Source organism: Aythya fuligula, chromosome 2 (assembly GCF_009819795.1).
Source record: "Aythya fuligula isolate bAytFul2 chromosome 2, bAytFul2.pri, whole genome shotgun sequence".
NCBI lineage: Eukaryota > Metazoa > Chordata > Aves > Anseriformes > Anatidae > Aythya > Aythya fuligula.
In genome coordinates this window covers 107,908,867-107,932,031 of record NC_045560.1, presented here as the reverse complement: position 1 = coordinate 107,932,031, position 23,165 = coordinate 107,908,867, and the positions used below count along the sequence as shown (strand labels likewise).

At 38.5% G+C, this 23,165-nt stretch overlaps 1 protein-coding gene across 13 annotated transcripts in view; it reads right to left on the bottom strand.

Annotated features, from left to right (window-relative positions):
* The window catches only part of EPB41L3 (erythrocyte membrane protein band 4.1 like 3), a 141,426-nt gene that overhangs the window by 9,448 nt on the left and 108,813 nt on the right, over positions 1 to 23,165 (bottom strand). For 8 of the 13 annotated variants that reach the window (XM_032180813.1, XM_032180807.1, XM_032180806.1 and 5 more), the window contains 9 exons: positions 21,503 to 21,655; positions 19,305 to 19,402; positions 17,950 to 18,125; positions 15,171 to 15,391; positions 6,991 to 7,044; positions 5,042 to 5,077; positions 4,137 to 4,328; positions 936 to 1,010; positions 426 to 527 (listed from right to left, as the gene is read on the bottom strand). In XM_032180813.1, the coding sequence (XP_032036704.1) occupies positions 426 to 527; positions 936 to 1,010; positions 4,137 to 4,328; positions 5,042 to 5,077; positions 6,991 to 7,044; positions 15,171 to 15,391; positions 17,950 to 18,125; positions 19,305 to 19,402; positions 21,503 to 21,655 (1,107 nt within the window). Of the gene's footprint in view, positions 1 to 425; positions 528 to 935; positions 1,011 to 4,136; positions 4,329 to 5,041; positions 5,078 to 6,990; positions 7,045 to 11,227; positions 11,795 to 15,170; positions 15,392 to 17,949; positions 18,126 to 19,304; positions 19,403 to 21,502; positions 21,656 to 23,165 lie in introns of all 13 variants that reach the window. The other 5 variants (XM_032180810.1, XM_032180815.1, XM_032180817.1 and 2 more) reach the window with 4 other exon arrangements.

The following is a 23,165-nucleotide window of genomic DNA, read 5'->3' as shown; positions in this document are numbered from 1 at the left end:
ACCATCCTGAGGTTAAAAACCATATATCACAATGGTTCGTAATGCTACAGTTGAAAACATGTTACAAAAATAGGGCAAATAAGCCCATTCAGCTGTTCCCCAGTTGTCACGAACAGACTTTTTATGAGGTTTTAGAATAATATGCATTTGTATGTAGCTGCAGTCTGCACTGAATTTCCTTACTTTTGTTAGAAAGCATCAACCCCCTTCAGCATTATTTAAATTTAAATTTAATAGCACAACACAGAAAACTTCCTACTACTGAAGACACTGAACTGAAGGCAATGTCTTTTTTTCTCCTTATGCAAATATTCTACGTGATTTGCTTAGATTGTGCAGTCAGCATCCACTTATTTCACCACAACACCATAACTTCTGTATTTAAGCAAATGTGGTTGTTTAAAATTGAATGAATTAAAAATAACCTCTAGGGATGATGGGATACTTTTCTGGATAATGATTTGATGAGAAGTAACCAAAGTGCCAGCAGATTCTCCTTCCTGCAGCTTCTTCTCTATCACACTTGGCTAATAGAAAAACCAATAAGAACACAAAGTTCACCATCACTCAGCATAATCTGAATTCACTTGACAGTATATAGGAAATTCATTCTAATGACACAAGTGCCCCATTAATCATAACGTTCTCATTGCGACTTATGCTGGAAATGCATGCACAACTGCAAACAATATCCACAAACAGCACCGCACAGGTCGATTTGTAACTAGAGGAGAAATCAATCTCTATTAGGCAGTCATAAGCTCTGGAGGGGACTCATTCTTCAGAATTTAGGCCCAGATTACATCTGGCTCTGGAATTTATGAAATTAATAATAAATAAAAAAAAAGTGGCTTGGAAAGCAAAAAAGATAATACAATAATAAATCATTGCCAGCCTATCTGACCATATTTCAGAAAAGTATGATTTGTTTTTACCTGCATTTCAAGGAATGTAGTACCTCCCTTCTGCAAAAATATGAGTTTTTCTGATTTTTCTCTTTCTTCTTTGGTCTAATGTCAGGGGAATAAATGGTTTTAGTAAATGGAGGGCAGATAGTCCACTATACTATACAATAGCTTATCAAATTTCTTTACGAATTATTAATTGCATGGTAAGTTAGGAAACAGAATTACACTGAATAATTTTACACCAAAGAGGTTTTCAAACAGTCACGCTGTTAAGGACATTCAGATGAATGCAAAGTGGACATGAGCATACAGTTTGTATAGCAGGAAAAACAGCAAACTGAGTAATATTCAGGTGTGGATGCACCTGACGTCATCCTATGTTATTCACTTAAATGTGTCTGGTGCCAACTTACATGGCTTCCAACAACAGCCAAAACGCAGGACCCTCTGCCTCATGCTGGCTTTATCTCTTTCCTGAGTTTGCAGCTTTCTCTGTTGAAGCAGGCAGAATGTGTGCTCTGCAAAGATTTTGGCTTGCCCTTTCTCCTTATGGGTATAAGAGGTCTCAGAATGTTTTCCACATGCAGGAAGCCAACCATTGCTGTATTACCCAATACAGCATGACAGGAATTTTCGTCTTCAGCTTTACCCCATCTGTGCTTTCCCAATGCTGTAAGAATAATGAAAATCTCTCTGCAACTTGACCAACTCGGAAATTTTAAAATGGTGGGAAGGCCCAATTTCCTAAGCCTTTTGAGCCTGGGCATACATATTTCTCATTGGGCAAGATACTCTTGGACATTCTTCCTGCTTCTAGGCTGTCCACCTTCTTCATTTGGCTGGAGCATATAAACCCCCGCATAGCAAAGCAGGTTTCTTGCCAAACCTTTTCAATCCACTTTAAAGTCTGATGTATGCTTTAGGTGTGTAAATGCAAGTAACACAATGGCATGATAAAAAAGTACCATTTAAAACAATTTTTCATAACTAAATAAAATCAAAGAATTTCTCCTACTATTGTGAGAAATGAATTGTTGACCAGGCAGGCTTAAAGTCAGTCTGACCAAACACAAACCATGCCAGACACTCAAAGTATATATTTTGAAAAGGCGTATTTTCCCCTATGTTCTTGTTTTATTATACTAATTTTAAAGAACTAGTTGTAACAGCTTTGAATACACTTTTAAAATGGCTACTCTGATTTAAACATGTAGCTTCCTTGACTATGTTGAGCTACTGTGGGTCTACATGCTCTGGATTCTGACTGCCCACGCATCTGTTTGTAGATGCCATGGTGCTGATTTTGACTTTGCATGGCTTAAAGCAGGACATACAAACTGAAACCATCCCACTTAACACAGACAAAAAGAACAGTCAGATGTTACCTACAGTGTGGTGCCAGAAGTCACCCCAGAGTTAGGCTCTGATAGCTCAAATCCACTCACATTTTTCACAGAAATACCTTCATTTGGATGAGATTTTGAGGGACAGCTGTAGTTTACTTAGATGCATGTAAGACAGCAACTGGACATTGCTTTTGAGCAAGTCCTTTTCATCCAGTAAGAGAGTTATCAGATGGGGATATCTCTTACCCTTTTCCTTTCCAAATGAATGGTTAAGATGTCTTTCCTCAGGGTAAAGCATACGTAACTGTAACATTTTGCCATGTCTGTGCATTTTAATAAACATTTTGTTATTAAATTTGCATAATAATAAAGACTTGAAACAAACTCGGGAGTTACATTTGCTTCACCCACACTTCTCTGATTCAGGCCCAGCTAACCAGTCCCTCCCTTTTCAACAGTTCCTCACATCATTAATGTGTTAGATGCATCCTGTTTATTATAATTACATTATTTCTTTTAAGACAGAAAACCTGTATTTTCAACTACAATCTTATTAATATGTTTGTAGGATCTATTATGATTCCTGAGCAAGACAGTAGGAGTAAAATTAGTATTCCAATCACACTAGTGCTCTCTCCAAAAGGTAAGCCCTCTGCACTGAGTCAGCTTTTTCGATATTTTAATACAACCTAATGGCCACTCTAATGCAAGTCAGATGCCTCTAACAGACACTGGAATAGATGGATATAATGTGGGACACGAGGAACTGGGGTCTTTTTCTTGTCAACATCCCTTACCCTACCAGGAAGAAGGAGAAGTTGACATGTTATCTGCATGCCTCCCCAGAGAGTTACAGGTCCGCAGTGCCAACCTCTAAGGTAGGAAACCAGAAGATTCTTTTGAATTATACTTTCTGTCCAATCTTGCTAAGTTCCTTACAACCGTAAATCATTGAAACGGTGTCAGAAGCAAATTTTAGGAGCAGTTACTGATCCTAAAAAGCAAGTGGTAAATATAAAGATGATTCCTGTGAAACAGAAACCAGATAACCACAATGGAATAAAAATTAATCCTCATGCATATGACAGAAGCAGGCTTCTGTTTGCTCTACTAGACTTAAGACACTCTCTGCTTGTTTTGAACTCCTATATGTTTTAAGGGAACAGTAATGTTACATCATTACCTCTACATCGCAGTATCTATCCACAACCTAAATAAAACACAGCTTTTTAATCGGCAAGTTTCTTGTGAGCATTTCAGGCTGCACAGTAAGCTTTTTTCCTGCATACACACTGCATGAAAATGTGCACACTTAACAATCTGCACTGGGTCTTCAATAGGTATGCAGCAGACGGCAGCAACTATCAGCTCCCCTATGGAAGTGGCCAAGCAGGCCCAATTATCATCATCATTTCTTCTTCACCTTCAAAGACTGACAGAGTTCTGTCCTTTGCTCTGTATTTTCCTGTCAGGTTTGGTACTGTAGCCCCATCCGTGCTGCTACGCCACTGCTCCCAAGCAGTCACCATTGTTTAAATTTCCCTTCAATCACCATCATGGTTTCTTCATGCATGGCTGGACTTCCTCAAGCTCAACGAACCTGTAAGGAAGCCTCCGTTTTGCACCCTTAGAGAGACCCAATTCTGCCAGGTGGCTTGCAGTGAATTTTGCACTCTGCCTGTACGTACTTATATATAAATATATATATATATATATATATATATAAGTTATCTGCTCTTCCTTGTGCCTTTGCTGCTAGAGCCTGTGTCTTGAAAAAGGGGAGCACCTGCAGACATGGGGAGGCCTCTAACATCTCCTGAGAGCTACTGTAAGTAAAAGTGAATACACAAATACATTGTGAAGCCTTTCAGATCGAGCTGACCTCTTCAGGCACTAGCGGTTCAATCATAGGAGCCTCCTCCTGCCTTGCTGCAAGCCGAACGGGAGATGTGGAAAGCCTCTTCTCCCATTCATTAGACACAGCCGTTTCTGTGGAGGTTTCCAAGAAGGTTCGTTTCAGCTCACTTATATTGGTCTGATGTTTCATCAGATCTTCCTGGGTTTTGTCTAGGTCCTAGATAGTTTTAAAAGAATAGAGCAGTTTGAAATACATCCTAAGCTGGCCAAATTTCAGAGCCAAAACATGTAACTCGGTTAGTAAATGGGAAAGTAACATCTCAGGGAGCTGGGGAGCACAGCACTAACACAACACTCTGTGAAAATGTGGCATTTTGAAAGGTAACAGCATAGCATATCTTGTACAAGTGGGTATAAAAATACTCTTAAAGAGTTTATCTGTATCGCTTTAATTTATACCTGGTAAAGAGGCTTAAAACAAACATACATATGCGCGTGGAGGCACACACACATACGCGCACACATATATATATTTATAGTACAAGTTAGAGGATTCATCATAATCTGAGAAAAAAATATCTACTTAATTTATTAGCAGGTGGGAATACACAAGTCATGCATCATAGTGCAGATTCACGGTTTACCACTAAAACTAACACACATGTACGCACATGCACTGGTATATACCAATACCAACCTCTAACATAAGATTACTATGTTTGACATACACATTTTCACCCTGTATTCGCTTAATCAGACTATTCTGAAAGAAGTGAAAAAGAAAGGGAAAGGTAAGGGACACAGTATTGAAAGGATACAAAATGCTGTTTCTACACATTTCTTCACAGAGAACTGACAATAGCATGCTGAGAGATAAGAACACCTCCAACATCAATACTTCAGTAACATCTGGGCCTTTTGTTTCTTTACCTGCGCCTTTAGATCTCCGTCTTCCTCTTGGTCCGACTGCCAGCATGAGAAAGATTTGAGAAAATACCTTATCCATTCATATTAACAGAAGGCTTTATAAAAGTTGGTTAGTGGACTAGATTCAGATCACACTTTCCTTAAAAGCTCAAGGCAAATGAGTAGACACAGTAGCTAACTACACAGCTTCCTAAACCAGAGCAGGCCTCATCTTTTCAAATTTGTTAATTTCGAACAAAGGAGTATTCAACATTTGCCTTAAAATTTTACATTATCATTATTTAACTTCCATTATTTAATTTTCCATTATCATTGGTGACCTCATCTTGCTGAGGTCACTGCTGGTTTAGGACCAAATGGCAACAGCAAATTCTTTGGAAATCTATAATCCCCAAATTTAAACATACGAGGACATCTCCCGAGCCACAGGAAATGTTTTGTGTAAACTCATCATGGGTAAACAATGTGCAACACTTTCTACAGAATGAACCATATTTTATTTGCTAAAAATGCTATTTCCCTAACCTCAGTCCCACTTCATATCCATATAAATGTATTTCAAATTCAATCTGTATATATTCTTTCAGGATCAATCTGCCATGGTTCTGGAACTGGACACATACCACATTCATTTCAGCTCAAATTTTCAAAAGCAACGCAATATGGACTACCAAGACAGCTCATTTTCTGAGGGTTTAATTTTCAGATGGCAGGTATACTGCACTTTCTGAAAATCAGGCGTCCATAAGAAAAATGGTTCACAAAATCTTATCTCCTAAAATAAAGGTGGAGTATAGGGAAATTATCATGCATTTTTGCTAAATAAATGGAACAGTTGAAGTGTCATGGTTTTAGGATTATGTTTTACTTTCTGTGTGGCTCACAGCCTGAAGCTATGGAGTGCAAAAGGTACTTCAAAGCCTTTTGTGTTCCTGACTAGCCTCTACAGACATTATGTTGTTACTCCATGTGGATTCTGCTAATGCTTGTGCCACTATTTTAATGTTAATTTTTCATACAGTTCTAATTAGTGAAATGACCCACTGAAAGATCTTTATCTGTTGACTACTTCATAACTCAGTTCAAATCTATTCTATTTACAGCCAAGGCTGAATTGTCCTGACACGTCATATAGAGAATTTTTCCTTGATGATAATTTTAACAGTCTGAAATATTAATGAGATCTTACTGAAAACCTACAGTAGTGTTTGCAGTAAGGCTCTGTCTTCTACCAGATGTCAGACCAAATTCATCTCATGTTTGCAGCTGCAACCATATTAATTATGAAAGCATTATATACACTTCACTGGAGTCACACACAGTTGAATTTGCCTGCACAGTCTACATACTCTGTTGTTGGATATGAAGCTTATCAGTACCAAGAAAAACTCTTTTTTTTTTTTTTAAATCTCCCGCACCCGATTGTTGGCTGTACACACATCTTTGAAGATGATACATGAAATTAATTGCATTGAAAATATTTATAATCTGAAAATAGCTGGTTGTTTTTTTTGTTGTTGTTTTTTTTTTTTTTTTCAGAAAACTTGAAAACTCTGCTTTACTTCGTTCCCCAACCTCCCTCTCTCAAACAGACTGCAGATTATAAGTGCAAAGAAACAAACAGAAAAAAAGCAGAACATGACCTGGTCGGCTTGACCGTCCAGGTAGTCACCACTTGCATGGGTGATGCTGCTACCATCCTGCTATCCACGCAAGAAAGCACGAGGTTTGCAGCTTCCCCATAAAATACTGAAATAAGATGAATCTGAAGGGTGCCCTGAAAACACCACTCGCCAAGGGAAACTCGCGCTCGCGCGCAGACATGCACAGTGTGGAGTACCCTACACTGTAGGAGGAGACATGCATTTTAGCACTCATGCCCAGTGGGGTCGGGGAGAGATGAAGCAGAAAGCTCTCCCCTTCGCTAACTGGGTGCTGGGGACTGTACAAACCTCAGTGGCAGTGGTCTCACCATCAGCTGCAGTATCCGTCTGCTCACTGTCAGTCTATTTTGTTAGACAAGTAACCACGTTCCAAGAGGAAGGCAGGAATAAAGAATAAACCCATCTCATCAGTACACGCAGGCCACATGGAGAACTGTTAAATTCAACATCCCTGTGAACTGCATTAGCATTGCTTTTCAAATCACGCACAAGTCAAAGAAGCAAAATAAAAATGCTATATTAGTAAACAGAACAGACTCAGAGGAAGACTCAAGGCGTACTGTACACAGTATACGGCTTTACTGTAACAAATTTATAAGCCAAACAAAATGTTACAGAAAAAGTGTTATTTGAGTAGCAGATTTTATTTTTATTTTTAAGAAAGCCAGGTGGCTTGAAAAAAAAGGAAAAAAAAAAAAAAGATATTTTCTAAACAAACTTTTCCTCCCATATTTTTTTTATAAGAATATTATTTATCAAGGTTTTTTTTTTTAGCCAATATAGATTAATGGGTTGCTTGACTTTTTATCTGGAGGGGGAAAAGATAATTAAATACAAACAAACAAACAAACAAAAGGCTACTTTAACAGTCACCTGACTTTCAGCCCCTCATTTGTACAGAAGGTGTCTTATATCCACATTTATACACTATGAGGCTGTCTGCATTACCAAGGAGTAGAAATAACTGTACCCTCAGCCCACCTACTGCCTGCCTATGAAGTAAAAGTAGGTAGGGCTCAGATCCCACTTCATTCCAATAAAGAGCAGCTGACATTGTCACCAATAGTAAAAAGAAATAAAACTGTTATTAAAAAAAAAAAAATAAATCGAAATACTTCTCATTCCATTTAAGAATATGGACAAAAGCAGGAGAAAAATAAAATTAACTCCCTCCCCCCCCACAACACTCACTGGGTACAAGTGATAAAAAGGAAACAAAGCACAGCATTGCACAGACTGATCTGTCCCTGCTTTGCTCTGGTAAAATATTGACACCAAGAATAACATTTTAGTGGAGAACCCAAGCGTTGAGGCGTAAATAGAGAGTCAAGTGTAGGTTACTGCAGGCTGAGAAGACAGATCAAATGACGATTTTTGATGTTATACAAGCTTACAGAAAACTATTAAGTAATGAAAGGGCTCCCTAATGCCCTAGATTGGCACATACAAGTTGTTTTAACGTCAGTGAAACCTTTTGTTTTGATTAGTGATTTTCTGTGGTCCTTAGATAATCTAAAGTAACACCAGCAGGCAAGTTAAGGCCAGGACAATATATATCATCCTCAAATCACATCAGTATGAAACAGGACAAATAGGCAACCTTCTGCAAGACACGGATGATCAGTCTAAGTTTGAATTTCCTATTTTCTGTCATTTCCTGACAACTGCAATGATTCATTTTTTTTTAATTATTTTTTTTATGTTTTCACTGCTTTATTCTTTATCATTCATTTCTTCAAATAATTTGTATTACTTGTATGACAGGCAGAAGAATAAGCAGATATTTTGAACTATCGGGTAAGTGCATGAATGCAAGTCAGATGCAATTTTTCAAGTAATAACCACTCACTAGACAGACCACGTTTACTTTTAAATAAATCTGTACTGCCAAAATAGGCTACCTATCTGGTCAGGCTGCTTTCACTAAAACATTACAAAACATTTCTCTGAAAATTGTTTCTTTATTAGCATAGAAGCTCACATCTTTAAAACATAAATAACTGTATGGCAACATGAAAAAAAAAACAACAACAACCAAACAAAAAAACACCCTATGCATTGTCACTACTATTAAAAGAAAAAGGAATTAATAAACCTAGGCATTTAAAAAGAATTAAAAGATTTGTGTCAAGGCACTGCATTGTGAGTCTGGCATATACTGTGCAGTTGAGAACTTGAAGTTGGTAATATTAGTGAAAAGTCAATAGCAATGCTAGCTACCAAGGTACCAGTGCAGAAACTAGTGAAATCGAAGGGGACAGATCCTGTCTCTGACTGCACAGACTCTGTCCAGATGCACCGTTCAAAGGAGGTTGGAGCTCAACAAAGTATGAGATATGGCCTGTAGCTCTTATAAGTGCCTTCTGCATCACTGTGTGCAATATTTGGTGAGCTGGAAGCACATTTGGGGAAAAATTTCTTTCCCCATAACAGCAGTGAAGTCCTAAATAAGGCATAAAACTTGGTTCATTGTAACATACATGTCTGCTAACAAGCCAATCAAGAGCCATGGAGCAGAAGTCAGCATTACTGGGTTACTTGAAATAAAGACTGTTGCAGAGCACAGAAGGGCCAATTATGAGGTTCAGCAAGGCAGGCGCCCTCAGCAGCAGGGAGTAAGAAAGGTTGAGCTTGAATCAGAGAGGGGCTGCAGTGCACTGCATGGCAGGCAGCCGCTGCTTGTGGTCGTGGGCAGGCGAGGGGCTGGAAGGGAAGAGAAAGCAGCTACCTCCTGAGATGCTGTGGCTGCATGTCCTGTAGCTTGTAATCATAATTGCTGTGATTTGTTTTGCCAATGTAATGCAGACATGCCCAAGTTTAAAACATATTCACTTTCATGCAATATTTTGAACAAGAAATACCCCCTGGATTAGGCACAAGTCTGTGTTGTCTGCCAGAAAGCACTGCCAGAGTAATCACCGTCATAAAAAAGCTACACTAAAAAGCCTATTTTGTACATTTTTATGCTCAATACTTCCTAATTTTACTACGAAAAGAAATGCTCATTTCTGAAAGAAGAGCAGAAAAATGCATTATATAAACACTGCCTCATTATTGCCTCTGGAGCTGGCACTGTATTAATGCTGCTATTGCTATTAGATTAATCCAAGTGCAGAGCTAATGCAAATTGAGACATAAATGCTATCTCAAAGCGAGGACATGAAATGAGACAGCAAAATTTTGGATGCTTTTTATCAGAAATTACATATTATTACTTATTTGTTAGGCATTACAGAGCCAAAAGCATTTAAAGGCAATGTTTTTATAAGATAAATTGATACAACTTTTGGCTTTCCATGAAAAGGAAATGAAATCCTGCACCAAGTCTTACAAAAACAGCAACGGCAGATTTCACAAATGTTTAGAAGCACAAGATATTTATTGAAACCAATAGTGCGATGGCATAGACAAGTGGCCCATACAGTTTTTACAAATGGCCAGCTGGTCTGCAAGTATCTGATCTTGTGTTTTTACACACAAAGCAAAATGTATTTGTGCATTTTGAGGATGAAGGAAAAAAGGAAAAAATCAGAAAAAATGAACTCATTATTTTATTCTGTCAACCAAGAATAACAAGGTACCAGCAAAAACAGAGACCACTTACTCTGTTACTTAATCAAGCAGATTCCTTTCTTCTTCTGGATATATTATTATGTCCACAGCTCTCAGAAGCACTATAGATTCTTCTCCTGCTGTTGGTTTATCATCTGCCTGTGATAACCCTCGTAACTTGAGGCATTGATCTTGGCAGTGCTAATTTAACACTGCAAATGGTAAACGGCCCATGTGGCATGCTCCCGTAACAGCTGTCCCAGTGTGATCTCTCACTGATACATTGGATTTAAGTGTGGGAAAACAATTTAATCATCAGCAGAGATGGGATTAAGGTTTAAAATCCTGATTCAGGTTCTGCTGGACCAGAAAGCCTTTTCTGGACTTGTGATACAGATTATGGCCTCTTACAAAAAGCTAAGCCTGGCTGAATTTTGAACACCCTGAAGTTGGTGAGGGCGCTCATTATTATTGACTAGCTATTTATATAGTGTATATACATTTACATGCATATGTAATTACGCATGAAATTGTACTCCTTTCCCACAATTTAGATGACTATTCTACCGTGGCCTAGGATGAACTGATAGTAAAAAGGAGAAATCTTGGTGGGTCAAATACCATACTTCAGAGTTGATTGTTGACAATTTGTTTAGCACAAGTCACTTTGCATCAGCTGACATAGTTTGAACCAAGCCACTTACACAGTGTTGTGCCTAACCCTGGGCCCCAAGCTGCACTCCCAACACAAGGAAAAAAAAAAAAAAGAAAAAAATAAGGGGGAAAAAAAAAAAAAAAAAGAAAAAGAAAACAACCAAAACCAACCCCAAACCAAAAACCCCATCCCTTCTAACATATCAGCACAGACAGAAATGAGGCTCTGAAAGTAGGACCACTATTGCAGCAATCTAACACTGGTTAGGACTGAAGCACTGAACACAAAAAAGAGTGTGTTCGATGCCGAGGTACACACCTCTTCCTCTGAACTGTCACTCAGGTCATTGGCAAGTGAGGCACTCAAGGAGGCCGCCTTGGGCTCCAGGTAGCAGAGGCACATAGCCAGAGGAAAGGAGAGAGTGAGGGCATATGGCACTGAGAAAGAGGCAGAGAGCAGAAAGAAAAAAATGAAGAGGAAGCAAGGCACGAGGGAGGGGGAGCGGATGGGAAGGTAATGCTGCACGCTGGCAGGCAGGAGGTTGGTTTCGGAGAGGTTAGGGAGCGACAGGTAGCCATCGTCATCCAGGAGAGAAGGGAATGACTCGGGAAGTTGCAAGGAGAAGGAAAACAAAGTCCCGCCTTTGCTGGCTTTTTGCTTATAGCCGAAACCCACGTCTTGCTCAGCGGAGCAAACTCTGCCTTTTCTGTCGGAGTCCGGCTCTGACTCCCCGTGCTTTGGAGCACCCTCTTTAGGCGACTCGCAACCTAATGACTTTTTTCGAGCGCTCTCCTTGCATCTCCTGCGAAGCTTTGCTGAAGATGCATGGGGGCCAGGCTGCGAGGATGGCGAGGAGTGGCGTGAGTCAGCGCCAAGCAAAGGTGGCTGGTGACAGAGAAAGAGCAGCAAACAAGGCGCAAAAGCAAAAGGACAAAAAGAAAACTGTCATTAGTTAATTTTCTTCTGTGATGATAAATAAGATATATTTATATATATTATTATAAACATTACTTTAACACCACAGCTTTTCACTGAGTTAAATGTTGCATGTTCCCATGCTGCACACCACACGTATTAGTAAATAATGGTTATAGATTACAAAAGGCAACTTCTCAGTTCAGCATTTGTCTAGTCATCTGCAGTACAGGACTTAAATAAAAATCTTCATGGCCATTTGTGGAGGTGCAGGTGCTGCCAATTTCCACTTTCTGCACAACTTGCTTCAGATCTTAAGGAGCTTTCAAACGTGAAGTAAATGGATAGCAACAACCTTACTCAAGTCACGAAGAGACAGAATTGGGGCCAGATGCCTTGGAGAACCTCAGTAGTAATTGTTAAGACCCCTAAGGTTTTAATCTGTGTGCCCAAATTCCAGCATTACATTTTTTAAAAAATGCTAGGTCATAAAATTAATCAAAACACATTCTGTTTTTGGCAGGGGTCAGAAGAAACTGTATTAGGTTGATACCTAGCCAAGCAGCAGCTCCTCATCCCACCTCTCCTCATTGCCCAGCCCTGCCCTCACTCTGTGCACCCCACCACACTGGCCCTATGCATGGCCATCTCTGTAGTCAAAAAGTGACTCTTTACCCCTAGGGAAGAGATAAAAAAGTACCAAATGCTTTTGCTACAAATTTTACTACAATGCAGAGTATCCACTACCAACAAACAGGCAAACAGGCCTTGCTTTAATGCACCATTTGTAGGGCTTTCATCAGGTCTTTAAGATAATTCAAGACAAAAAAAAAAAAAAAGAAAAAAAGGTATAAGCAGGGATGTAACTCAGAAGAAGGTACTCGCTTCTTGCTGACATACAACACACTCCCTAGCAGGCAGCCACAGCCAATGTTTAGTCACAAAAAAGCCAACAGTTGCCACCAAAATAACCCCCTATCATAGATCTGTCTCAATGCTGATGGATATTAGGCATTTTGGCCAAAGTCAAGTAGGCGCACTTAGGTAAAGTGACAAACTGGCTCTTTGACCAAACCATAAGTACCTGAGTTCCATCACTGCTCATCTTCCTGAGGAGCTTATAAAAGGCATTTCAACTGCACTCACACTCCAAACTCCTAGGAGTAAAATGACTTCAAAGACAAAACTGCTTTTGTCTGCACAAGACGGTGCAAAATCTGAGCCAACAAGCTGGATCAGAGTTTTACATACAGGTGGCATCAATGATACCTACTAAGCCTAATCTTTACCAGTTATACTAACAGTAGGAATGGGATTTCAGTCCAATATTTCCATGGAGGAGTTCATTCCCCTCCCCCTAATATTTTGCTTCTATCTTTTCTTTAATGGGAACAGGTAAAACAAATGTATATATCTATCAGTTCAGGCATTTTGCATTCCAGAATTAAGCAATCAAAACTGAGTCTAACTTCAACAAATACCTTCTTTGTGAATTTAAGGCAGTAAATGCAAGCCAAAATCTAATGCTGATGGACCCATAGGACTTTATGTGAGCTAAATACATAGAACTTCTCTTTATGTTGTAAAGGCAAAAAAGCCAAAGTAAATTTCTTCTTTGCTAATGCAGACTATTCATTTATGGACAGCTTTGCAGCATTAATATTTAGAATAACTTCTGGTGCTTAAACACATATGGATAAATCAAAGAAAAAATGTCTTAGTGGAAAATCTGCAAACCTACACATATATCTTTAAAACAGAAATGTGATTGCAAACTTGTCCTGTGTTTCTTGAGACCCTATTCTCTTTGTAATAAATAACAAACTGTTGGCAGGTCCAGTGGAAGCAGGACTAAGATCTCTATATGCTTACAGGATTGACATTCTGTTAACAGGTGGTTTAAACAGAACCCACCTCTTGGGGGTTAAAATTCATCTGTTTGTGTGTGTTTAACTACCATTTTAGGAAAAGTGTTTTCCTAAAAATAGCTCTATTTCTAGCCATCAATAAGGAACATATGATCTTTGAAATGCAGCTGAACCTCTCCATTGACCTAAATTAACAAACACTTGGAACGGAATTAGTTTCTATTGGATTTTTTCTGCATATTTGATTTTCATCCATGTTTCTCCATGCAGAAACTAATGGAGTTTCAAGGAGACCCTTGTCAAATTTTACAAAGATTATTTTTAATAGCACAATTGCAGCCCACAGTTTCAAAAGAAAATATTTCCTCATCTGCAGTTTCAGTAATTCTGTTTGTTTCCAATTTTTGTACCTTAATTGCAGCTTTTTATTTGAAGATCTGTACCTTTAGCTCATTATATGTACCTTGTTATATGGTAAGGCTAGAAGTTCAGGCTCTCAGATTTACATTCCTAATGAGTTTTCTGGGTATAAAGGTATACATAGTTTTTTCCTCACACGTGAAGAGAGTAAATCTTGCACATTCAACAAATGCATTCCATACAACACATTTTGAATGATATCCCAGATTCAGTATTTCATAGTGTTTGTTTTTTTTTTTTTTTTCTTTTTTTCTCTTCAATGTATAAGAAACAGATGGCAGTTTACACTCAGTCTTTTCTGATTCTACCTTATTTCTCTTCACTATCTACCTCCAAAATACAGCATCTTCTCTGTCCCTCTGATTTACTTTCTTAATATCTCCGTAGATGTAATCCACAGCTGTGTGTTTTATATACATGTGGTGGTGGTAGGATTGGGTTTGGTGACTCACAAATCAAATTTAACAACTGAGTAGAGAATCATCAACAAAAACAGTTTTCTACAGTGAAAATTTCAAAATAGGGAAGTCAATGCTTTTGTAAGCCAGAAAAATGTTTATCATAGTATATTCATACCCAAAGGGAAAAAAATACTCATTGAAATATATGGAGGGAAACATACTGCTATGAGAAGGAAATGAGAAAAATGCAATAGTTTAAAGCACAGAGATATGTACAATGACACAGAACTACTTTGCTGTCCTGTCAAGAAATAGAAAACCTGATGCCCATACTAATGTCAAAATACAACTGAAGACCAAAAGAGCAAAACCTGCACTTCTAGGCTATTTTCTGAATATTTCATAAAGAGCTCCTGATAAATTCGTTTGCTTTTTCCAAAAGCAGTCCAAGGCAGGAATTGGCTTTTACAACATCATGCAAAAGGATCATACAAATATACAAATTGATTCAAGACATGTATATACATACACAAACAACTGTGTATATTTTATGTTCCTCTTACTGGATTAGGTATCTTCTCCCTCCCTAATCATTCTGTGCTGCTCCAAGCGCTGTCCAGGCAGGTCAGTTTAACAAAAAAAAACTAAAAACTCTACCTTTGTATCATGGCGTATTGCCGAGACTGGGGTGACTTCCTCTTCTCTTTTCTTTTTGCCCTCTTCATCATCTTTTTCTTCTTCTGCCTTTTTCTCTGGCGTCACAGTGGTTATCAAGTTGGTCTGAGAGATGCCCTTTGTTGTGGCGTACTGGCCAGTACCAACCTCTGCAGCAGACACAGAATCCTTCATGTATATTTCATGGTTTTCATTCACTGATGCTAAAAGCAAATATTTAAAGAGGGAAAGTCTGAAATAGCTTTTGCTGAGAAGCTGCATAAAATTAAAAAGCTGGGTTAGTAAAACATTCAGATATTGCTGAAAACACAACTATGTCATGTGTCAGGAAACCAGAAGCATGTGCATACATTTAAATAAACTGTTTACGTGAAATAAAGCTTTTATATGCATAAACATATATTACGGATGTGTATACACACATTACTGTAGCTAATGTGTGCATTACACAGTTGTTAAATGTTAGCAAGCCATTGTTATTGTAGTAAAACATCAGAGAAAAAATAATGCATTGCCATATGTATCCGGCAGAAAACATACAGAAAAACAGCTATGACATCAGCCGAGGAAGAGTGTTTTTTTTTTTTTTTTTTTTTTTTTTTAAATCTGTCAGAATATAGCAATACAGATCAAATGCAGGGTAAGTAATGCACCGTATTGTAGGAAATGACAATACTGATGTAACACACACAATACTTGAGAATCAAGAAAGGTCATCTTTCTATTATCAGATATTGAAGTCTGTCAATTCACTGAGCTCATTGTCCTAAAAAAATCTGAAAGGAATATTTTAGGATGTAAATGCTTGACAATTCAGCAAACTTAAACATATATAAAGGATTTTAAAATAAATAGTAAATTTACAGATAGAATGTAATTAGTATATTAATATATACCTAGATCCTGCTCTTCACTACTGTGTAACCAATTTCAAATTCACCAGGACCATTCAAATGTGCAAAGTGACTTGCGTGCATAGCAAACCACAGGGCCAAGATCACAGCGTAATCGTAATGCAGAACATTACTGGCATGTTTGTGTTACAGTAACAACATTAGTGAACGAATCATAAGCATTAATTAAAAAACAAACAAACAAAAAAAAACTCTCTTCCCCATTTGCACTTAGGCAAATTAGCATAATAAAAACCTTGCAGAGTCTAACAAAAGCTTGAAAAAAGCTTTCAGATATCTTGTCTCTTGGGTATGAGCTCAGGAGGCGGGAGAGAGCAAAACGAGTAGAGGGAGACATCTTGTTTAGATGTTAGAAACAAAATAGTGCACAAGGGTAATTTCTGCTTTGAGACACATGCACAGCAATCAGGTCACCAGTTGCTTGGTAACGAGCAAGAAGCACATCAGAATTAGAGGATTCCAAAATAATTAATGACAAGCAGCATCTTTAGGGGGAGAAAAGAAGGCTCGTCACTCGTACTTTTAAATCATGGTTTCTCCCCCTCCCCACCATCAGCTATATTCGTTGCAATTCATCGGTCATATTCCGCAGGAGAAATCACTTTTTTTTTTTTTTTTTAAGTTTGTAAAGATTCTAAGTTTGGTCTCAGTATTTTTTTTTTTCTACAAAAATAAATTGCAACCTACTTTTAATCAATATCTGACAACAATAACAGCTGATGAAGTAGCTGAGACTGCATCCCATGTTGGTATAATCTAAGGAGCAGCAAAAACTTGACCTCCGTGAACCACAGAGAAAGAGAGAGGACCTACTGTTAACCTGCACGTTACTTTCCATCTTACACCCTCAAAAGTGATGTACATACATAGCCCACCAGGACTCATCAGAGTGAGGTACTAGTTAACAAGCAGGAGTTATTACTCTCTGGAGGGAAATAACTCATTTATGAGTTTTAACATATACTTAGACGAAAAACCAGTATAGGGAAAAAAAAAAAAAACAACTAAATTAAACAAAACCCAAACAATTATTCATGTAAAGTCACTGAATCCAGACTTGCTCTGGAGGGCAAGCCCAGTCTGACAGATTTGAGTACCTTGAACTTCTCCCAGGCTGGGAAGGGATCTGTAGGGGTGAGGCCAAGGAATAAGGCCCATGAAGAGTATGCTCCCAATAACATCCTCCAGGCAAACATTTTGTAACTGCAGAAGCAGTAAATTCAGGACATTATTTATCTGTATCCTGCTCATGGCAACCGGTGGGCCACCTTCCTGATGCCCCTCAGTCTGGTCTTTATCTGCTTTCTCCCTCCTGGAAGGGAGCAGTAGTCATGGGGCAAGGACTTGCTTTCCTGCTCATCTCTTTAGGTCTCCTTGGCTCCCCAAGTGGGACATGGCTCCTGAAAACCACTGCAGGCAGTCATTTATAAAAAGGCTCCATGACAACACAGAAGATGTGTTGTGGAAAGCTAGCAAGCTTTGTAGGGCTACTTGACGCCTATCCTGTTTCATCTGAGACATTTTCCTGCTGCTTTACCCTCTACTGCCTGGGTGAACATTCCCATTGCAAGGCCTCATGAACCTAATTTCGAAGTCCAGCTATGCAGACAAGTGTAAGTACTGCCTCAGTTCCCACACAAGCTGTATGCTGCACAGGTCATTAGGAGCAGAAGAGCCAGCTGTACTGACACAGCCTCCATCCCCGGTACGCCGCAAACGTGCAAGTACTCACATTCTCCTCTCAGCAGAAGCTCAAGGGATATGAGATTACAAGAGGTTTACATCTAATTTAAAGCAGTGACCACGGTGACTTTAACTTCTGAAAAAGTCAGTTAAGAGGACCTTACCCCCATCTAAGCTGCGGGACATAGTATAACGTTTACTAGAAGACCGCTCAAAGTAAGGCGCAGGCCGGTCTATGAGCGCACTGGCTCTTCTTGTCTGAGCCTGCGTCCTGCCACTGTAGCGAAACTTGGAGCCCAGCGTCAGGAACTTCTTTGGAGGTGCTTCAGGTAGCAGGAGCCTAAAACACACCAAGACATACAGGAATTACTCCACTTCCTCCACAGATCAGTCTACTGCTTCTGCAGAGGGGAGAAGACCACTGCTTCATATCATTACCCATTGGGACCTATGTCTCACAGGTCCGTGTTAAGAAAGAGATCAAATAATGCCTCACATACAACATTACAACATCATTTAGCTAAAGTGCTAAGACCACAGGGCAATATTCATTCATAGGGATGCAAACATTTTTCAGGTCAGAGCCTTCCCACACTCTGTATTTTGGCTACAGCATTTGCTGAAGTTTGCTCCATGCTCCTGCTATGGAGTTTATGCTTTAAAAATTGATTTTCCATGAAAAATCAGAAACACCCAAAAATGCACAATTTCTTTTTAGATCTTGTGATACTAAAATAGCATTTCATATGAATCTACAGACAACTTGAACCAACAGTTTTAAGAAAGGAGAGAAATTCTTCAGTCCTCCCAAAAATCTTGAGAGGGAAACACTGGACACTCTCTCATGCCATTGAAAAGCTTACCATTTTGGGTTCTCATTGCTAAAAATATCTTTGCTGACTATCTTAGCACAAACTAGTTACTGCATTTATTCTACTATCCCAAACTTTTCTCAAGTCATCATAGATGACAAAAGCATAGCTGCTTATGCATAGTTGCAAAATTCCTCAGTAATATAAAAATTACAACCATGGATTGCTTATTCTGCATGACTAAATATTACACCACTGCTTACTGTTTGTATCTTCATATGTAATTAAGTCAAAATCTCTCTTGTTTTTTTTAAACACATATATCCCAGTATACACACACATATATATATTTTAACACATATGTCCCAGTAATTTTCCATATGAGTTGTTCTACCTATACAAGTGTAGAAGAGTCCCATGGCTTTTTAAGTATAGTGACCGACAACATCATGGCACAGATAAAGCAAAACAATTAATTAGAATCATATGGTGATTTTAAACATTCAGTATCTAACTGAAATACTATGAAAAAAAAATGGGTGAAACATTTCACATTTGTAAGGAGCAATAATCATCTTTTCTTGTTTGCTCAGAGGCACCTCTTGATCAAAATGACAATTTGCTTTGAAGGGTTTTGTCTCTGCTAACAAGATCGTTCTTTTTTGTTGCATTTTATGGCACACCTTTAGGAAAAGAAATTGACATACCTGAAAAATGTATGGTGCTCAACACACACTTTCCATAAGCGCTTTGCGGCGCGATGGTTTGGCAGCTTAAACCCAATAGTGCTTTCAAACTGCTCAAACTAGGTGGGAAAAAAGAAAAAGTACACATTTGATGTGGTGCATCTATATTTAGATAGTATGCACAGGTACACAGGTTCATCTTCAGGTACACAGGTTCATCTTCATTTCCTCTGTCTATATCATCTCTTTGCAGTCTAATGTATATAACTGTATATATACATACTCCAGACTACTGTCTGGGAAGGAAACTGTGAGTAGTAAACAAAGGCAGCTTTTGGGGATTGCTTTTTTGGGGGAAAACTTAGATAATGAGGAAGAGGTTTTTGATGCTGACAGTGATGTTTTATGCACTATAGTAACAGAGATCAGTTAAGACTTGGGAGAGTTCTGAGGGGAAGAAAAAAAAAGCTAACAAAAACATTTAAGTGCTTTAACCCTAATGTTTCAACTTCACCAGTTTAAAGAACAGTGGGAAGCCTGATAATAGCCTGGAAGGGAGCAATAGTCTCCTGGGACTGGTCTGGTCTTACACAGCCCTATATTAAGGAGAATTACAGTGAAAGAACTAGAGTTAGTAAATCACAGTATTTTTAGCTAATTTAGCTCCTGGGAAGGATGAGAAAAGGAACAGGTAATTGAAAGAGTTGGCTGGGGACACTAAGTGACCTCTTTGGGTTGTGCTGCAGATTTATATTCCAGATGCAAAAGCTGTGACAGCTACGACTGCTGTAACATGTTGATGGCTACATGCAGATAGCTGAGTAGGTGAAATAGTGTTGCTGTGATTGGGGAAAGGTAGGCAGAAGGGCACTTGTAAGGAAGCCTGGATCTCTATGGGGAACTGACAGAAAGAAACATGGCAGGAAACAGCAAAAAAATAAAGATGATAGAAGCAACACATGAGATGGTGAATCACATTATCATCAAATGTGATTTCAAATGGACTGCATTAATCATTTTGCAGAAGTAACTATGACCTGGTCACAAGAAGCTACATACCATGACCAGCAGAGCTCAGTAGGAAATCAGTGGTGGAGAGCTTGAGTACAGATATTGGGAACATCAGTGGCTATTCGATTTTTTTTTGTCTTTTAAATTAAATTCAAGACTGCAAAGTTGGTGAATAAGACCGTGTCTGCTGTGAGGCAGAAGATGTAGGTTTGTGGATTTTGGTTTATAGCACTACAACTGCTCAAGCCCTGATGCTGGTGGTGGCGCCAATAGATTTCCCAGGTCAGTTATGAAGCCAGTACTAGAGACATTGGCTCAGGACTCCCAACTGCCATATTACATTAAGGGAGAAATGCAATCCTCAAAGGGAGAAATGCAGTCCTCAACCAGGTGATTTCTGTCCTCCTATATAGCTACAACCTCTAAAATGGATATATATGGATTTTTAATCCATCACAGTCCGATTACTATGTCAGAAGTTCAAATGGAGACCCTTTTGTTTATGATGATCTTGAACTCTTCCTGGGATTTTTGCTAAGATTTATCATCTTATTTCTGTGTTAGTGTATGCTTGCCACATGAGGTAGACAGACACACGTTACCAGCGCTGTATTTGCTACGCATGCGGCTGAGCCACGAGAGGGCACTCACTGTACGAGATTTCACAACACCTTCTTACGTGTTAGAACATGAGCTCCTATGGGCCTGGAAGGGCTGATGCATGTAGCTACCAAAAATGCTGACTGATGGATGCTGGACTCCATTTTTATGAGTCTCCAGATTTCGACTTAGACCCCAAATTTACTAGTCTGATATGCTTATAAAATTTGGTATGTCCTGTTCGCATCTTACTGTGTAAGATGAATAGACACTAATTTAATATACAACATGTTGGTGGATAATGAGCACTCCATGGATATGCAATACATTATTTAAATGCCCAAAGTATTCATAACATGGATTAGCTTTTTGCATGCAGATAACCATATTTACTGGTTACATTAGTTCATGGATGTAAACAGAAAAACACCAAAGATTTTACCTGTATTTTAAATAAAGTATTTACCTACTCTTTCCTAAGAAAATCAGCACAGATTAAAAAATATAAATGAAAAGGAATGTTAAAGGGCTGTAAGACATGACAAATCAACAAATCAATGAGAACACAGGTTTTTGGAAAAGGTTCATTCACTGAAGGATGCCCTTACCTCCCCCGGTCGGATTTTGATGTAGAAGTTGTTCCTCTTGTAGGAAATTTTCAGAACCTTTGGCCAGGCAAATCTATTTATTCTGAGTCGGTCTCGATATATTAAGAGGCCACTTGCGCAAACACCTAACATGATTTCCACTCCTTCAGAATCCTAGAAAAGCAAGCAATATACTTTTTGAACACTTCTCTCTTCAAATCCCATAGTACTATAGATTCTTGTCTACTGTGCTTCTGTCTGAGCTACAAATCTGTAATGTGTCAGCTACAGTGACCTTATTTCTGAGAGCTACACTACTCATTGACCGCATTCATGCAAGTAATAGTAAGGTTGGGCAGGATCAGAACCTGAGTGTTGTGGAAGTTATCTCATCTTTTAGAAAGACTCCAAAAGCAGGGGGTTTCACTTTATGTGGTATTAAAATAATGATATTAACAATACAGAACACTTTAATACTTCTTAAGCATCATTAAGATAAATACGAGATTGAAAGTAAGTAGGACTGTATACACATTTACCAGTCCCAGCATCACCCATTCTGCATGACTAAGCCTTGTGAATCAGACAGATTTTTTTTCTCGAAGTCAATCTTCAGTGTTTACCATCACCACAAGCATGTTAAATTGTATTTTTTTTTTTTCATTTAGTTAAGTACTAATAGTTCTAGAGAAAAGAAATGTCCTCCTTAAAGCACAGAGTCCTCTGGTAATTATTTTAAAATAACTTAATGTTGTAAAAGTCAGTTATAGAGATGTCATCGTATGATAATCATGAAATGAATTAATAATTTTCTGCTATTTTTCCAAACATCTTCTAGGCACATAGTGAAAGTTTAATTACATTTTAAGATGAGCACAAAGGCACACATGGCTAGATGAAGAGCCTATAGCACAGCTTGAATTAAAAAAAAAAAAAAAAAAAAGGATGCTTTTAAAGTCAGAGACACGACAATGAATTAGTGCCACAAGGTCACTCCACTGTTAAAAAACATGTATCAATAAAGGATGTATGCTTCTACAATGATGGTATAACCCCCCCAAAAGATATCTGTTTTCTAAATAAGGCTCTCGTGATAACATCGTGAGGTACTGCAGAAGAGAGAAAGTTATTTTTTTCAGCTGACTTCAGTTTTACAATTTCCTAAGGAAAAAGTAATGTTTAAATACAGTGAATACATTTTTTTAAATGAAGTCTCATTGCCTGTGATCACACTGACTGGAAAACGCTTGAAACACGTACATGCTCAAATATGGCATGTAGCTGCAGCTGAAAGGGACTGTTTCTTTTGTTATATTTTCTTAAAACTTTCCTGAGAAATGTTTCCTTTCTTCCTCTTCACCTTTGCGGCAGACCTCAATCCATTCAAGGCTTCTTTTGTGTTTTTTTTTGGTGTCAGAAACTGCTTTTCAATGTGATACTACTGGCGTAAAACAAAACCCGAGTACGAGGAGAATTTGGCTGTTTTTCAGGAGCCATGCAGTTGCACAGAACACAACGCTCTTTGCTCTGTCGTCTGAGGCACAAGATGCTGAACTGCACATACCCATAGCTCTGCATACGAATGGGAGGTTTTGTCAGAGTGCTGACAGCCCAAAGGACAAATCTATCCATCTGAACACATTCTTAATTGTAGCCCTGTGCTAGGTAATTGAGAGCTAGTTTT